The sequence below is a fragment of the Cavia porcellus genome, unplaced genomic scaffold (genome assembly GCF_034190915.1).
Source record: "Cavia porcellus strain 051 isolate PalLab524CR breed Dunkin Hartley unplaced genomic scaffold, mCavPor4.1 scaffold_11, whole genome shotgun sequence".
In the NCBI taxonomy this organism is placed as follows: domain Eukaryota; kingdom Metazoa; phylum Chordata; class Mammalia; order Rodentia; family Caviidae; genus Cavia; species Cavia porcellus.
This window is the reverse complement of record NW_026947494.1, coordinates 53,682,883-53,702,430: the sequence shown is the minus strand read 5'-3', so window position 1 is coordinate 53,702,430 and position 19,548 is coordinate 53,682,883. Positions and strand designations below refer to the sequence as shown.

Below are 19,548 nucleotides of genomic sequence, written 5' to 3'. Positions count from 1 at the left end.
GAGTTTGATCCCCGGTACCAATAAAAAGGAAAAAGACAAAAAAAAAAAAAAGAAAAGAACAAGATAACCTTTATAGATCAATATGTGAACGAACTGTGTGTCTCTTTGATAATGATGTCAGTAGATATCCAGCTCTGTTAAGACAAACAGACTAGTTGGTTATAGTGCAAAATGGGTCCACTGCAATTTTTAAATTTTAAACTACATGAACTTTTGGAGAGACACATATGTAATTGGAAAAAAATGCAATATGGATGTGATATGTCCTAACAAAGACTGAATTTGATGGAGTTTGTTCTACAAAATATCAAAAAGCAAATTGGTCCCTAGTGTTTTACTTTTAAATATTTATTTAAAAATATTACATGGCCATTGTTTTATATTGAATTGTGTATTAATATATTTTTTCTGATGATGTTTTAGGAAATTTGAGTTTTGTTTTTGTTTCTGTTTTTTTAAGGAAAGCACAAAGATGAATATACAAATGGGAATACTAACGCTACCCATCATTTCTTTTCTGGACTTGAAAACTGTTACATTTCTAAATATGAGGACAATAATTTTAACTACAATTTCAATGTAATGACCAGGACTTCTCTCCTTTTCAGAGAAGCAGTCAAGTGTTTCTGGAACAAATAAGTCATCAGCGATCCAGTGAGATTGATTTCCACAGAGGAAAGCTATGCATACCTAATTTATTGGAAGGTAAATTATTTTTCAATTTATGATGTTTTTCTTTTTTCAAGGTATCCAAAGACAGGACGTGGTCTGTAAAAGGTTGGATGACAACTCCATTGTCCAGAACAGTTACTGTGATCCTGACAGTAAACCACCTGAAAATCAAAGAGCCTGCAACACTGAGCCCTGCCCCCCTGAGTAAGTAGAGAAATGTGAATTATTTTTTTCGAGTACCTAGAAAAAAACATTGTTTATTCATATTTGGAAACATGTTCATCTGAAAGAAATAAATTAAACTGAGGAAAATATCGTAGGTGGTGGAATTTTGGTAGCCCTTTCACTGAGCAAAAATTCCTGCTCATTCATAGATTTCAATTATCAATTCTCTTGAAGCAGCTTCAGTAAATTTGGTCCTGACACAGTGCTGGAAATTATATTTCATCAACTGTAAGGAACACACAGCTTTCACATTTTAATATTTTGAATATATGTAGATTCATTTTGCAAGTCATAGTGTTACAACAATAATTGACATTCCCCCCCTTTCTTAATGATATATGAAATAATGGCATCTTAAATTAAGTTCCTATTTTCTAGTGTTGGATACAGACAACAGTCTCTACTGATTAATGTGGCAGTTACAACTCACTATAAAGGAAGTTTAGGAGAGTCATTTTTATGATGGCTTTAAAATGAGACCTGCTGTCAGTGAGACATGTTTTATAATCTGTGAGAACAGAAAGATTTCATGATTGAACAAAGGCATTAATTATGTGAAAATAGACAAGGTTAGTACTAATCTGATCATGATAATATTGACTCTATATGAATTTTGTCTAACAGCTGTAGGATAAATTGTGTGAATGTCATCTTACTCTTATTTGAGAAATCAGATTAAACATTAACCTCTTGGTCGCCTAATTATTCCAACATGAAATTGATAAGGAAAAAGTAAGCAAATGAATTTGCATGTCCTAAACTCTTTTAGAATTATACAGGAGACCTTTATAATGAAGCGATCTCATTTTCTAAAAATAGTCCTATTGGACTAAAAAAAACCTGGGACTTAACAATGGATAAAATATCCAGATCTTTTGTATGATTAAAAGATATATTTCTTCATATTTGTTCCAGAACAGTAATGTGTTATGACTCATATTAACTGAAGTCAGTATCTGTCTGAATATTTGAATCAACTAGTCTCTTGGAAAGATTTAGGGTAGTAGCTACTAAGTAAGGAGCACAAAGTACCTAGAATGATAGACATTTTTAAGATTTTATGTTTATGCCTATTCTTTTTGAAATGTGATCACCATGTAACTAATTCCTAAAAAATCCAAACATGAGAAAATGTAGAAATGTAACCTATCATATGTATCATGAAAGCAAGTTGTTTCTTTTTCTTTATTTTCTTCTTTTCTGCCAGTTACGTTTATAAATTTATCTCAAGATAAAACTGAAAACCTATATGAAACAAAGTGATGCTCAAAATCCATGGGCTAATTTTGTTCCGTCCATTTTTGTGGTAACATCAGCATGTTTCATGTAATTGTGAGTCTCAACTCATCCAGTTCATTCCTTTACACCAAGAATTTTAAGTATTATATTTGGCATTTTATCACCATGTAAGGTATTGGAATGAAACTGATCAAACTTGTTTAATTTTGGCCTAAATTTTTAATTTAAGTTTCTGTACTAAAATGTCCAATGTTCATAGAGATTTCAATCATTAATCGTTCTATCCTATACATTTTAGCTTTGAGTTTTGCATTAGTTTTTTAATGATTTCAGAATAATCACAATAATAACATATGTGATTAAAATTAAGTTTCCTCATGCCTTTCCTCTTACAGTTCTGAAATGAAATTACTGATTTAAGTTTGGAAGTGGGGCAGTAGAATTCAAAAGAGAAAGATATAAGGGATATGCAAAAATAGAAAATTTAGTCTAGCAGTTTTCTTTTTTGGAAACATTTGAGGTACATATTTTAAATATTATTCATTAGTCCATTTTAAAGTTCCTTTTCAATTTCTTCTTTATTCATTTGAATTCATGCTCTTAAGGAGGAAATCATAATTCTTCAGAACAACTGTCATGTATAATGAGATTCCTAGTACACATTGGTATAAAAGAGTTTTAAAAATCATAGAAAGACTATTATAATTCAGTAAGCTTGAGTGTGAAAGAAAGGTCATAGGTTATTTTTTGCAGAAGATGAACTGATAGACATAGAAACTCCAACAAGAAGCTAAACACATAATACTAGTTAATATTTTGATATTTTTTCAGTCTTTTTCCCTATGTATACATAGGAATCTATAGTAACAAAATAGTATACCACTTACGATGCTTTAGTCATATATTTATTTTTCAACATGTTTTCAACATATCTTTGACAAAGTTTAGTAGATATGTCATTGTTTATTTAAACTGGTATTTCACTGTTGTGCAATTTTGACTGTCCTAACATTTGAGTTCCTGCAATACCACAACACCAGCTACTTTTGCCACTAAAACTTTACTCTCCACAATTATGCTTTTATGCTAAATAAGTAGGAGTAGAATTTCTGGCTCAAATGGATGCATGTTAGTCATTGAGACTCATTGTTAAATTGTTCTCTAGAAAGATTGGGTGAACATATATTCCCAATAATGGTGTGTAAGAATCCTATTTCTTTGAACTGGACAATACTGATATTATTAGTTTAAGATAGTCTTGGTTGTTATATGACTGAAAAAAGCCTGATATCTAATTGTATTTTTGTGCTTCTTAAATTCTTGTTAAGGCTAAACATTTTTAAATTATGTTCAGTAGCCATTGTACTTCTTTTATTTTGATACACTTTTTTTTCATTTTAAAAACAAAACAAAAAAGGATAAAAATGACACAGAATTTCAAAAAAAAAGAAAATTAACAGTAGTTAATATACTGTATATTGTTATCTTAAAGTAGTTGTTCAGATTACAAGATGCAGGCATGAACAAGTGATCAAACAGTCAAACAATGAAAGCACAAACCTCTTTTTGATGAACTTACAGAGGTTAGTAACATACTTTTTTCTTCTTCATGGTCTGTCCCATTTTTCTGTGAAAGTATTCATTTTATTATTTGTCATTATCAGTTCTTTATGTGTATTAAGAATATTAAGTATTTTATTTGTGTTATAAATATTTTTCCAAGTTTTTCACATGTCATCCATGTTTTGATTTATTTTACTGGTAAAACTTTTAAAAATTATTTAGGAAAACTATAAAATTTCTGTTTCTTTCATTGGTATAGTGTTTAGATAGACTTCATACGCTTCTGAAACTATGCTTTCAAGATTCCTTTCATTTTAATGTAAACATTAACATATTTGAAATATGTTTTCCTGACTTGAGGAAGGAATTTATATTTTCTAGTATTGTTTCCCCAGTTATCAATAATTTAACATTAAGGGTTTTTTATCAGAAAATATCTTTTCAAATAATGAAATATTTCAAAATTCTTATATTAGCAGCATTTGTAATAACAACGGAAAAAACAGCACACACTACGATTTGTCATTGTATAAATAAAATGGCACAAAATGAGCATTTGCAGAGATAAAATAGCAGTGTTTATTTGGAACACTGTGAAGGACCAGCAGAGGTCTTACTAGGAAAGTTAGTATGCCCACAACAGCATTTTTTAAAGTGAGGAAGGTAGTGAACTGACTGTGAGTGAAAATAATGGAAGCCATGGCATGGGCTTAAATAATTAGAAAAAAATAAAGGGAGGAGTTGATATTAAAGGATATGACTGATGGAAGTTTGTGTTACCTCCATAAGAAAAGGAAGCAATGAACAGTTCAGTTTTCACCATGCTGTTTTAAAAGCAAGAATATGACTTAATGTGAAAAATCTTTAAATACTAGATATTATTCCTGTATGATATTGTGGTTTATAAATTTGTGAAAGAGCAATAAAAACAATATGGCCATTTTTTAAAAAATTTTTTTTTAGTTTAAGAAAATGTTGACTGTAAATATTTAGAACATAAAGAATTCTGCTCAATATTAGTTTCACTTTCCAATTAGCTGAAGAATAAAGAATTTCTTACCAGCTTTTTTGTTTTGAAAATCTTTCTAAAAAGTATTTTTAAATTAGGCAAATTTTAGTGACTTTGTAAGTAGACAATAGGTTATATAATTGAATCTCATTGATTAAAGATGCTACTGCCAAATTATGAGGTTTTTAAAAAAAATTTTGCTATGTAGGACTGGGGATTTAGCTCAGTGGTCAAAGCGCCTGCCTGGCAAATGCAAGGTTATGAGTTCAATCCCCGATACCCAAAAAAAAAAATGGTTTGCTATGTTGTGTTTATAAATGGGTTGATGAATAGATCTAGAGCAAAGACTGGAAAGTCACCCCCACCCATCTCTCTTTGTACTCTGTCACTCCGGCATTCATTTCTCCTTCTCTCCCACCCTATTTGTCTCTTTCTTTCCCTCCTTGCCCTGATTCTTTCCCCCTTGTCTGCTCCCCTTCCCACTCTTCTCTCAATTTGAATATTTAATATCAATTTAATCTTATACATTCTGCCATTTTCCTTTAAATTGTAAAGAAATAACAATCAATATTGGGACAAAGTTTTTCAGTGTCTTTCCTGTTTTCCCCTCCAAATATTATTATTGTTAGTGTAATAAGAGACTGAGAATGTAGATAAGATTATACAAGCTACAACAAGTCACTCATATTTCTGACACTCACACATGAATCCCTATAATTAGTAGCATCTAATGGATTTGGAGGCAATTTTAAGGATAAAGACAGTCTGATTACTCAATGTTGGAAGGAGTTCAGAGAAAGAAAGAAAAGAAAGAAAGAAAGAAAGAAAGAAAGAAAGAAAGAAAGAAAGAAAGAAAGAGAAAAGAAGAAAGAAAGAAAAAGAAAAGGAAGAAAGAAAGACAGAAAGAAAGAAGGAAGGAAGGAAGGTCAGTCCTAGGACTGTTCAGACTGTGAAGAGTTAGCAGAGAGAATGTGCTCATATGTTTACCATTGTGTTTAAAAGAGAAAAAGAAAACAAAAAGACAGAAAACTAAGAAGACTGCATTACAGGGTCAAATAAGTGGAGAAGGAAGGTGAGGGGACAGTATATCTTAAGTACACAGGATAATACAGAAACTGAGACAAGCTGATGATCATATGATACCTAATAAAGATGCAACATGGTCTGAAGGTGAGGTCTAAAATTAAAGTCAGAAAGGAAATTATGAAGGTGATTAATGTTTTTACTTTTATATATCCTAAGGTGAAGGGTAGAGTGATATATTAGGATGAGTTTCTGAGGAAAGATGATTGGCAATAAAAGAAGGGACAAAGTATAAAGTATAGAGGAAGCCTGATCCTGTGCTCCAGAACAGCAACGCCTCCTGAATCAGTGCTGTTAATTCTGAGCACCCGTGTTTAATTTGAAAAAGTCTCCATCCCTCATGCATTCTGAGACCTAGTGAGATCATGACTGGAGGTGGGATGACTGAGCTTTTTGTGGCTGATTTGTACACATTTCTGTTTTGTTTCCTAAACTTGGTGATGAAATCACTGTTGCCAATTGAATTAGTATTTCATTATGGCCAGTGTACAAGTTCATAGTTCACATTTTCCTCCTTACCAAAAATGGTACTAACAACTTGGAATCATGTTAATCATTGAAAAACAAAAAGAAAAGAATATAAGAATCATTTTAAATCTCCTTTGGAAAATGCTTTAACAGAAAAAATGTTAACATCAGGTTTAAATTATCAGTGTGTGTGTGTGTGTGTGTGTGTGTGTGTGTGGTACTGGGGATCAAACTCACAACCTCACACTTGCCAGGCAGGCACTTACACTGCTGAGCTAAATCCCCAGCCGTGATTATCCTTCTTTATATCCTTAAATAAATTCTAGGTGAAACATTTTTAGATTTTGACAAACAATATTTTGAATTAAAAAAATTAACTATATTTCTAAATGCTGATTTTCCTTTGTAAATAATAATACAAAAAGTAATGAACAAAGGTAATTGTAGCTTAGTTGGTTAAATGCAAGCTCCAAGTTAAGATGCTAGTTATTATATTCCATATCCAAAACTGGCATACTAGAGCTACGCTCAAGAAGATAGTGAGGAATTTGTTCTTCAACTTTTTCTGTTCTTTCTCTGGACAGTCTACTGCCTGAGAGCATAAACATGTTCATTGATTTTAGTTGCATGACTTGTAATCATGGATTGAAGCAAACGTCTTGTGACTTACCGCCCATATTCAGCAATGTTTAAAAATGAAATTCAGTTTAAAGAACAATTGATAGAGGATTGGATCATGGTTCCATCACTGCTTTTTTCATGATGTTGAAGAACTGTTTTCCTAACAGTGGTCTAACAAAATATAACAGAGTAGGCATTCAGAAATGTTTTATTAAACTAAATGCATTCATACATCAGCCAAGACTGTGGTTGCAAGTAATGAAATTTCAACTTGAGCTAGCTTCTATACATAAAGTTTATATAACAAAGCCAACAGAAGTCTAAGTAAGGATAAACCTAGTGTGAGGAATTGCTAGAATCAACACTCAGCATTCCAGCTTCTCTGCATTCTTTCATGTCAGCTAATTCTACTTGAGAAGTGATCATATCCACCAAAATCTCTAGACTCATGTCTTTGTACACCTTTGTGATCAAAAAAGAAAAAGCCCCTTTTGCTTGAGTTGAGATATAAAACTCTAAAGCAGAATTCTCACTGAGCTAAGTCAGATCATTCTCATATCCAATGCACCTGTTTCTGCTTCCAGGACGGTGAGTCCTGCAGAAATATTACCATAAAACCCTGACATTATATGAAACTTCATTGATGATTCCATGGATAAGGAGTTGTATGCCTACAGATATGAGATGTATTCATTTTAAGACATTTGAGTTTCTTCCCATGTTAGGTATATAGAAGCTTATTTAGGGAGGAAGGAGTCAAAACAAGGAATCTCTGTCATTTCATAGTGCTGGCTAAGGGTTCTAGTTTTGCTGAAGATGTTTTAAGACTCACATGTCCTTAATATGTATAGCTAGGCCTCCTGTGTCTCTATAAGGACTGGAAAGGCCTACTGTCTTCTAAATACTTCATTTTTTGAAATTAAAAAAACATATCTTCAGCTCCTTTAGGATGGTTTTAGCATACAGTTCTCAATAATGGGAGAACCAGTCTCAAGTATTGATGATGATCATGATGAGCATGATGATGATGATGGTAATAGTTATGGTTTCTTGTTTGCCATATGTGAGACACATTCAGAGGTGTGTGAAAGCCAACTAGTTCTTGTTTGTGGGACCATAGGATTAGCATGTTGTCTGTTGTTCATATTCAGTATGTCAAACTTATAGTTTGGAATTGGCCCTAGTGAGGTATTCACACTACAAAAATTGGCAAATGCCACTACTCAGAATTCCCTTCTCCCAGTGAAGAGCCAATTGATAGACATGTACTAGCACTCTGGAAACTTTAAATATATTATTTGATCCTCCTCATAATCCCATGAAATAACTGTTATCCTTACTTTATAAATTAATCAAACAGGAGAAAAGTACAAAATTAAAAAATCCATAGTGCATTGCTTGTTTGAGAATGTGTGCTCCTCCAAAACTCATGTACTATACTCAAGAAGGCAGCTTAACTAAATGAAAAGAATGTAGTCCATTCTAAGTGCCTGCACTGAGCTGCAAATCTCTGGATGCACTGAAGAAATGCTTTCCTATGCCTTCTATTTCTTACTGCAGGTGGTTCATTGGGGATTGGTTGGAGTGCAGCAAGACTTGTGATGGTGGAATGCGCACAAGAGCAGTGCTCTGCATCAGGAAAATTGGACCTTCTGAGGAGGAGACACTGGACTACAATGGTTGTTTAACTCACCGGCCTATCGAAAAAGAACCCTGCAACAACCAGTCATGTCCACCTCAATGGGTGACTTTGGACTGGTCTGAAGTAAGGAAATCTGAGGCTGTAGGTTTTGAGATGTCTTAATTATCAATACCAAAGCGTTTAATATTAAGGACACCTGAGCATGTGAGCATCTTAGCACTTAACAAGTAAGAACTGCATAATAGTGAATTTGTTCATGCTGTACTTTATTGCTACTTGTTAGGAAGTAAGGGGTTTTTAGGGCTAGGGATATAGCTCAAATATGTAAGTGCTTGCCTGGCAAGTGCAAGGTCATAAGTTTGATTACTGGTATAAAAAAAAAGTCCATAGGAAGTAAGGGATTTTTGAGTCAGGAAAGTCAATGAGAATCTAGTCATCAATTTAATTAAACATAGTCTACAGTGAATTTGAAATAATACTATAGTAAGCACTTGTATTAGTTTTTTTCACTTTCTTAGTATTAAGCAGCAACATAAGCTCAGAATTTGTGATATGTAGTCAAAAGCAAAGACAAGAATCTTTCTTACCCTGAAATTATTGAAGATCAAGAGTGACATTTTTAGGATCTTAGTTTAAAGGCAAAAACTTTTTTGTGTCTTCTTTTTCAAGTAATGTAATAGCCTAATGCATAACTTTTTATTATGAATTATTATCAATTCCTTATAACTTGTGATATATCTATATTTACATATTTTAATTGTTTCTTTTTGTACCTGAGGAAAAGACAAAGAGCTAAGGCATATAACATATGAAAAAGTCAAATTCAGAATTTATAATTATCCTCATTTACCTGGCTAATGTGTCAGATCTAAGATTTGGGGGGCATACGTGCATACAAAGTAGCACTCAGAAATAATCTTATGAAAAGTAGGGTAAGAAGTAATTAATTTTTGACTCCTTAGAAACATATACACACTGAATCATTCTCCACATTTCCTAAAGAGCAGATTCCTTCCATACAGTTGGTTAGTGTTAAAAAATGTACCTGGCTTGAGATAATTATTTCAAATCAGCAAAACAGGATGCATCTCAGAGTCTATTCTAATATATCCTGCCAGAAACATTGTAGTAATTGCCTTGGGTATTTCCTGTAGACTTCATAAGTTTTTCAGTCACAGACCAAGAACAAAATTAAATATTGTTCTTTGGGAACATCTAGATGTAAGTATTCCTCCTGTAAATCCTGCTGAGTGGCCTTGTTTTGCTGGAGGTACAAGGCTAGAAGAGGGACTGTGTTTAAGATGCTGCATGGAAGTGAGGATTCTGACTGGTTGTGGTTATCAGTTGACTCTTTGGCAAGAATTAGGAGTGTTCTCTCTCAAGTTTCCTGGCCATATCCCAAATTCAGTAATTATATTCTGCCTACCTAACTTTCAATCAAATATGGAGATATTGGTACTATCCAGTCCATGGATACAGAAAACACTATAGATTTCATTTTCTAACAATCAGGGCCTTAACTTCTAAATTCATTTGAAAGATGAAATTCACTGAGAAAAAGGATGCTCTTCAGCATTATATTTATTAGTGCCAGACCATAAATATTGATTATAATGATACATTTGTGATTGCCTGCAACAGTTTTAAGGTTTCGGGTCAAGTCAGTAAGTATATATAAGCTACTGAGCTAAGTCCCAGGCCTAAGTCAGTAAGTATATTGAGTGCTTACTGGGATAGGCATTATGGACAATATGAAGAAATCTTCAAACTTGAGAAAATAAGATATATTCTTAACACAACTAAAGAATAATATGACATTGTTTAACAAACAATGGATTGTGATGTGTAAATGTATAACTAATGTCAAAATTCAGAGCTTAAAAATCAAAGTAGCTTGAAAAAGCTGTTTAGTTGATGGGAGTTGAATTTTGTAGAGTAACAGAATTTGAAGAGAATAGGGAAACTGGGGAAAGTATTCTTTTTTTTCTTCAGAATTTCAAAACCAAATAACAGAAGATTAACATTGGCTAATATTTTGCCTTTTATTATCTTCAAAGTAGTTGTCAGATTATTAGATATACACATAAAAAATGATCAATCGAACAATGAAAACACAAACTGTTCTCTTTGAACTAACAGATTATTGGTATAGTTATCTATCTTGTGTGTGTGTGTATGTGTGTGTATATAAATATATACAGACATATAATCTTTTCCCTTCTTTCTTTTCTCATTTTTGGGAAGATATTTCTAGGAGAAAGAACTAACCAGAAACACAAAGATTGTAAGAGAATGCAGCATGAGAAAAAAGTGTTTAAGAATAAGTTGAAAGAGCAGGGTTGGTAGCACATGCCTGCAAATCCTAGCACTTGGGAGGCTGAGACAAGGAGGATCACTGAGAGTTTAAGGCTAACTTGAACTATAAAATGAGACCTTGTCTAAAAAAAAAAAGTTGAAAATGAGATTGTGTAAAAGTAATAAACAGTAATAGGTAACAGGAAGGCTTGATTATCAAGCTGTCTTCCAAATCATCTTTTGTAGGTAGAAAGTAGAAGTTTTTACTAACCACTAAAATACCAAATCTTTCTTATATACCAACTCATTTTACATTGATCTTCTGACCTACACTTTTTTGTATCATTGTATTATTAATTAAGATAAGACAACCAAATATGATCACCATGGGTTAGGGAGAAATAGCATATACAGCTTACTGGTATATTACTATTCTAAATACCATTTTAAAGACCTTTTTTCTTTTAAGAAGTGAATATCATATATCCTGCTCTTTGATTTTTTTTCCCCCTCAGTACTGGGTATTAACCCAGGGACCACAGAGCTGTATACCCAGGTGATTTTTTTGTTTGTTTTCTTTTCTTTTAGACAAGGTCTCACTAAATTGCCCAGGCTAATCTCAAATTTGTGATCCTCTTACCTCAGACTCATGAATAGCTGAGATTATAGGCATTAATCACTGCTCCCAGTTTAGAATTTTTATTCTTATCTATGCAGTCTTTTTTTTTATTTTAAAGAGGATAAAACAAAACAAAACAAAGCAGATTGGAACAAAACAACACAAGCAACACAGGATTTCAAAACAAGACAACTTGAAATCAACAGTGGCTACCATAATGTCTCCTGTTTTCCTCAAAATAGTAGTCATACCTTCTCACACTGAATTAAAACAAAACAAAATCATATAAAACTGATCAAAACAAATGAATGCAAGTATTACAGGCCTTCAAAACCAGACCATAGGAAAATCAACAATGGCTACCATAATGTCTCTTGTTCTCTTTAAAGTAGCTGTCTGTATCTTCATGCATATTGAAATCAAATAATAGAAAACAGACTAAAACCAATCAAAAAAAGAATAAAAGCATTATTGGACTTCAAAACAAGATGATAGAAAATCAGGAATGGCTACCATGATCTCTCGTTTTCTTCAAAGTAGCTGTTTATACATTCACACATAATAATAATACCAATTCTTGTAAATTCTTTAGACGTTCTAGGCATGTATAATCCTATGCATATATATCCACCCTTTCTGTATTTGAGGAAAAACAAACAAAACAAAATGCAAGAAAAACAGGAAACAAAAGAGACAAATAAATAACAATAACAAAGAGCCCAAAGCAATAATATAGGCCTTCTCTATGCAGTCTTTTAAAATAACATGTTCAAAAAGCTCTAAGAGGCTCATAGACATTCCTGGAAGGTTCTTGAAGAAATACATAAAAGCTTAGCGAACTTTTAATCACATTTCTGAGGTTAAAAGCTTAGGGGAAAGAAGTGGTGCTGGGAAGGTGGAGTTATCCATTTTGGGACTATATCTCAGATAAAGCTTTGGTAGCTGCTTTTATCTTTCACAGATGACCCAAGAAAACAACTGGGAGGCTGAATGGTAAACATGGATTAAGAAGTGCTGTCATTACTGTTTATTTGAACACCATCTTCACACCATCAATCTTTGGCCAAGAGCAAATCCGCCAATTTTGTCCCATACAGTCTTTCCTATTTATTTTGCAAAGGGTGGGTTGTATTCTCAGACTTCTGCTTTTTCACATTAGCAAGGCAGCCTCTCTGCTCTGAATAGGTTAAAAATAAATAAGAATAAATAGTATTAAATGGAATAAATGTCTGAGTAACTATAGAGAACAAAGTGAAACGAAGGAACCTGTTCTCCCCAGAAGACTGGAACACCTCCCCTAATGAAAAGAACAGGTCCAGCCGAAGAGCAGGCAATGTTCAATCTCTTTCACTTAACCTTTTGCAAATATTTTACACAATTTTCTTTTGACACACCCATGAAAACTTTCCTCCTCTTTCTGCTGTCTCATTTCTAACTCAGCTGTTGAGTTCTGCTAATCACAGGGTGAGGTTCAGTTGGTGAAAATATGCTGCAGAAGGACAAATTTACCTTTTGACCCTTTCCTTTTCTTTGTTGACTACTCTAATTTCTATTGTGTAAAGCCAGCAACCACTTTTCCCATCAGTTAAACTCACCCAGTGCTTATGGCAGAAGCGGGGAAAAGGGCAAATTACCATGATGGGAAGTGGCTCATCAGACGCCTTTTGTGAAATTAATGAAGCCACAGCTTTCTCATTTTCTATAATCGTCCTTGATCTTGGGATCATCCATGTTACCTTGGACTAAGGGTGTTTTTGCCCCCTCACTGGGGCAAGTAGGTCTTGAAAGCATTGTTGCATACTGTGGATGGGTTCCAGCATCCTAATTTGTTCTTTTGATGTATCGGAATGGTTTCTTTGACTCCTACAGAGTACCTGCTGAAAAATGTCTGTTTCTTGTATTTCTCTTGGATGAATGTGTTATTAGCATCATGTTCAACTGACTTTATAAGACTTACATTTGGGTATCATTATTGAGGAAGGACTAGAGGTAGAGAGGCCAGACAAGGACTTCCCTATGAGGCTCTGTGTCTAGTTTGAGAAGACAATTATTACATCACCTGCATACTCTTAAGTTCTAAGTAAGTTAAATCCACTTCTTGCAGTAAGATTTTATCTAACATTTTTTCCTGTTTTTATGGACCTGGAAATTGAACTCAGAGCCTTCACACTGAGTTACATTGCCTGGCTCCTTTTCCATTTTTTATTTTGAGGCAGGGTTTCACTAAGTTTCATAGACTGGGCTGAAACTTAACAATCTTCCTGCGTTAGCTTCCCAGAGTGTTGAGATTACAGATATGTATCACCACACCCAGCCCCAAAAATATTACTACCTATACTTCTATTCTTTACAAGAACACCAAATTGTTTTCTCTGGTGTGATTTAAAACACCTTTTTTCCCTCTAAAATATACTTTTGTGTATTCTTAACCATGAAGCATTAAGCTAAAGCATTAAAATGTCCTATAAAAATCACCTATCTGAGATGAAAAACCAAATGCTCTGATCATATTTTAAATAATTTTAAGATTCTTATTGTATGAATAAAAGAGGAAAGAATGGATATTTCCCAGCAATAAGGACAAATAGACATGATTTTATTAAAGAATTATCTACTGAAATATTATCATCTACTCCATTACTTAATGATTTTTGAGAAAGAATAGGATGGATTGTAATATTTAAAATCATTCTTCCACAAAAAACCTTTTTATTACTGAGCTAAGTATTTAAATTTCTACTGACTACTAATGGAGTCTATTTCCTATTCAAAATCTACAAAAAACCTACTCTTTACTTGCATTTGGGCCAAGGATTGCCTATGGAGAATACTCTGAAGCACTCACACTTAGTTTAATTCCTATTAATTGTGTACATAGCCATGACCATACCTTGCTTTTATAGAGCTTCTTACTTTTTATATAATTAAATCAAAGTAAAATGATCAGACAGACAAGCCTATTTATTAGCAGGCTAACAAAAGGCAATAGTGAAATATGGGCTAAAGAAAGCAGAGGAAAGTAAAAGTAAAAACAGACTAAAGATCCTCTGCCTGAACATGTTTGACGTAAGGTCAGAAAAATTTGCTGAATAGAGTTCTACTTAAAATGAATTTGATGTGGCAACCCTGTGCCATTACTATTTTTTAGAAGCAATTTCAAACATTTAGTTTTATAGTCATCATTAAGAAGTGCAATATTTGCAGAGACCAGAGTTGAGAGCCTGGCTAGAGATGTGTAATATTTCTAGCTAGATCTATAGGTCTTAAGCCTAGTATAGCCATTGAGTAGGAAGAATATATCAGAGATGTACATCAGTCCCTTAATTATTATCCACTGAAATCCCACTGAATGCCTGAAACTATGGCTAGTACTGAGCCCTATATATACTATGTCTTTTCCTGCACATTCATACACACAATAAAGTTTAATTTACAAATTAGGCAAAGGAAGGGGTCAATAGCAATAGTAAAATTGAGCAATTACAACAATATACATAATTAAAATTAATTGTGGAACTTGCTTGCCTATTATTCTTCAAGTCATGGGTTTGAATCCCAGCTCTGAATAAATAAATAAATAAATAAATAAATAAATAAATAATTGTTCATGAATGTTGTCCCTTCTCTCAAAATACTGTTTTGGCTTTTGTTTTTGACAGTACCTGGATTCTTTACTCTGTTATTGAATATGCCCTGCATTTATAATATGACTTGCAGCATTGCTGCATAGTACCAGAGTTATTCTCTCCTTCTTATGTATATTCCCTGCTGCCTCCTTTCTACTTTTAGGAATATTGTTTGTATTTGGCATCTTCTTCCAGGAGAGCTCAGTGGGTTTTTTGTTTGTTTGTTTTTGTATTGGGGATCAAACTCATGACTTTGTGCTTGCCAGGCAAACACTTGCCACTGAGCTAAATCCCCAGCCCTAAGAGAGCTCAGTTTTGTCACAACTGAAAATTTGCTTGGATGGAATTATTTTTCTTTAATCACCTCCTTCAACTCTGCTGGAAATGTGGCAGCATATTCTTTAGTACAGATATAGCCACTCCAGTAATTTTTGTATTTGTTATTCCAAGCTTATTCCTGAATATGTGTAACCATCTTTTTCTTGCATTAAATGGTGTGATGTCAGATGAATGAATTGTTTGTCTGCATTGTCTTCCTCCCTTAATTGTAAGTAGCACTTGGCATATGCTCTTTGAAAAGACTTCTAGATATTATTACATTCTTAATAGCCACGGCTTATGCTGCTGGAAAAAAATATTATGATAATCAAAATGTATGTGTCTCAGTGTAAAGCACGAGCACTATGCTACACATAATTAAAAATGTGACTAGGGCATATATTATATATAAATATAATATATTTACAATATATAATTTTATATTTTAAATACTATAAATTATAGTATTTAGCATGACACTTAATGCACGCCATGTTTATTAAATAATAGCTTCTATTAATAGTAGTGGTAGCACTCCTAGTACCTACAGAAGAGCAGCAGTATTAGCTTTTTGCCAGCAACTAGGCTAGCATTAGACAATAACACAAATATTTAGTAAGCCTGGGATATATTATAGAGGTGACTCTGCAAAAGTAAACATAGCCTTACTATCATAATATAGCAAACATTTAAAGAATTTAGTCATTTTTGTATTTGATTTTGTAGTGCAAGTGATCAAACCTGGGCATCATGCATCCTAGGCAAATGGTTTACCACTGAGCTACATGCCAGCCCCTTACAGAGTTGAATTTTTTTAATCTTGAAAGTGATTATAAGCTACTGGAAAAAAATTTTGAACCAGAAGACAATATTATCGTATTTGTTTTTTAGACAGATCCCTTTAGAGAGACCTTTGGAAAGCAGATTAAACTGAGGCAAGAGCAAGAAACATGAGAGCTTTTAAGAAGTAATTGCAAAATTTATGTGGGAAATTAATGTTTGTTTGAAGAAAGGTTTGTGGCAATAGAGATAGAAATGAGTAGATGTGAGAGAGATTTAGGAATTTGATTAATAACACTTAGTGACTGATTAATGAGCAGGCTGAGGCAAGAGCAAGCTATAAGGATGTCAGTTTAACTATGAAAAGGAATAATGGGAGTCAAGAATTTGTCTTGACTTTAACTCTGTTGCCTCTGCTGGAGATACCTTGGAAAGAAATGCATGTTTATTTCCACTCAAAATGCATCTTCATAAAACTTTTTCTAAGTTGGGGGGAATGTGTTTTATTATTAAATTCATTTGAGAAAAAGATTGTATATGATCTTTGATCTTCCTTTGAAAGTCAGTATTTTTCTCTTTTACTGTGACACACAGTAGGTTCAAACTCACAAAATGAATCATATCACTAAGAAATCCTCCTCATTAGATAAATCAAAACCAGTATCTTTCCAGATGAAGGACAATGTACATGTAAGTGCTTACTCAAAGCCCTAAGCTGTAACTGTAAACCAGCGTGTGCGTGCGTGTGTGTGTGCACGTGTGTGTGTGTGTGTGTGTGTGTGTGTGTGTGTGTGTGTGTGTTTAAAGATCAAACAGAAGTCACATAATTTTCAGGAGCTTATAGTGTGGTAGATATGAGAAGATATATAAATAAATAATTATAAAGCAAGTGATTCAAGTCATTGGTGAGGTGGATCAGAGGCCCACAAAAATTTCTTTTCTAGATTAATCCTTATAGTACTTACTATTAACCTGTATTCACATTTCTATCTCCTAAATAAGACTCTGAGCTCCTTGAGGGTGGATTATCCCATTGTTTTCTACCTCCCTCAAGTTTGATGTGGTTATTCTGTAGGAGGCCAGGAAATGTCTTTTGAATGGAAGGTTTGGATACAATGCCTCTAAATGTTGTGGGTAAATTCCTCACTCAACTAAGAGAAAGTAATAGATTTTAAGAAATATTCCAGACACGTGGAGGACAATGCTAGAGGACTTCATTCAGGTACTGTGTTAAACTGGTGACTTATAGAAACACCTAGTAATGAGGTAAATAAAAGAATTTGATTTTCTAAGCATCTTTCCTAAGTATGAAGAACAGACCCACCCAATTGTGAAGAATTCTTGAATTCATTGTTTGTTACTGAAGCAAAAGAAAAAAAAATGCTAGTGATTTTCTGTGCAATAAACTTTCACCTGTGACCATATATTCTTAGCTTCTGCACAATAACAATAGTTGATCTACATCACTTATAACTTGTGTCAAAGGGACAAGTTCTTGGGTCTAATAACAGCATACAAGTTCTTTTTTAGTAGACCCAACAAGTAGGAAACCAAGGGTTCCACATTATACTAGCAGAATCTTATCACAGCTGAAATGAGGCCAAGGATTGGGATGAACAGAAAAAATAAACCTATCCCTAATAAAAGAAGAAAATAAGCTAGCCAAGAAAAACAAACATTGGATTTAGCTATTAAAGATTTTAGGGAAAAGATAAACTACTTCTGCTTTAAAATTTTTAAGGCATTTCATATCTGAGCAATTTTGCCTAGAATTTAGAGTATATATGTTTTCTGTACATATGCACATTTACTTTAAGAAAAATTTTCTTCTGGTTCTTCTGTCTTTAACTGTTGTTATTTATTAGTATTTGCTTTATTTCCAGTGTACTCCAAAATGTGGTCCAGGATTCAAGCATCGGATTGTTCTGTGCAAGAGCAGTGACCTTTCTAAAACATTTCCAGCTGCACAGTGTCCTGAGGAGAACAAGCCTCCTGTCCGCATCCGCTGCAGCTTGGGGCGCTGCCCGCCTCCTCGCTGGGTGACTGGAGACTGGGGCCAGGTGAGGGATTAGACTGGGGTTCTTGCTGAAGTGCACTTTGAGACACAAATCTGTGAATCTCATTTGATCATTATGAGTAACCAGTAACACACAGAAATCTGACAGGAAACAGAGGATAGATTTTGTGGAGATAGGGAATGGAAAGTAGGTGAGGGAAAGAGAAAGTTAAAAGGATTAAAATGTGGTATGTATATGTACCAGTTCCCCACAGTGAATATCTTTTATGATATATTAAAAATATAGACTAGTAAAACTTTTTTCAAGAAATTTGAGATCTAAGTGAGAAACTACAAAATCACAGTAGTGACTGGAAAAAACTAATAACTTCTATCATCATAGAGAATCAGATTTTATTGTACATTTTAGATATCTATTAGTGTAAATGTTAAAAAAGAAATCTATTAAAAATTAATACTGCAGAAGTTAAATTCTGTACAGCAAGTGTTGTTATCCTATGACTTCTTAATTGGCCTTGTAGCTAGTCATTTTCCAATATCTGAGACTGAACTAAATCAAAATAACATGTAACTGTGCAAATATGACTTTGTTTGTGTTCTCGGCTTTGTGGGGAAAAGTATGTTCATAAGATAACTAAAGTTTGTATCTGTATTATAAGTATTTAGATTAATTTACAAAATGTTCATTTGGAATATACTTGTTAATCCTATAAAATGTTACAAACTTTCACTTTGTTTACTTGGTAAACATAGCGTCTCTTGTCTCTGCACTGGTAAGCCTCTCATTCTTTTCATGTAAGATTTTTCTAAGCATTATATGCCATTAAGTATGAAAATACCTTTTACTAAAGAAGTGTCAGAACTTCACAATACATAATTGATATCATTAAAAATGATATGCTTTTAAAGACATGTTCAAACATGTTCTTAAATTTTTATTTTTATTTATTTATTTATTTGGTCTTTTTCCTTTTTATCGGTACCAGGGATCGAACTCACGACTGCCTGCTTGCAAGGCAGGTGCTTATGCCGCTGAGCTAAATCCCCAGCCCCCTTAAATTTTTATTTTAAACCAGCTAGATATTTCCTTCCTTATATATTCCTTATTGCAGTAAACTGTTACATAAAGGTCAGCTGAAAGTTTTTGTGTGTTTGTAGTTTCACCAAGTATCTATTGTTAATTTGAGATTATTCTTTTAAATACTGTCAGATCTATTTCTTCCAATCTTGATTTTCAATTCAATCTCCTAAAATAAAAAACAATGAAAATAAATCTTCAAAGATGCTTTAGCACACTTATAGTGCAATCATTTTTTAAAAGTGTCTATATGAGTATTTTTGCAAATCCTGTGAACACTTTGAGAGTTTTTA

General features: G+C 33.3%; 1 protein-coding gene across 3 annotated transcripts in view; it reads left to right on the top strand.

The window, feature by feature from the left end:
* Adamts6 (ADAM metallopeptidase with thrombospondin type 1 motif 6) overlaps positions 1 to 19,548 on the top strand; it is a 280,941-nt gene that overhangs the window by 247,220 nt on the left and 14,173 nt on the right. For 2 of the 3 annotated variants that reach the window (XM_063258246.1, XM_063258247.1), the window contains 3 exons: positions 747 to 876; positions 8,441 to 8,645; positions 18,044 to 18,220. In XM_063258246.1, coding sequence (XP_063114316.1) covers positions 747 to 876; positions 8,441 to 8,645; positions 18,044 to 18,220 — 512 coding nt within the window. Of the gene's footprint in view, positions 1 to 746; positions 877 to 8,440; positions 8,646 to 18,043; positions 18,221 to 19,548 lie in introns of those variants that run through there. The other variant, XR_010050518.1, reaches the window with a different exon arrangement.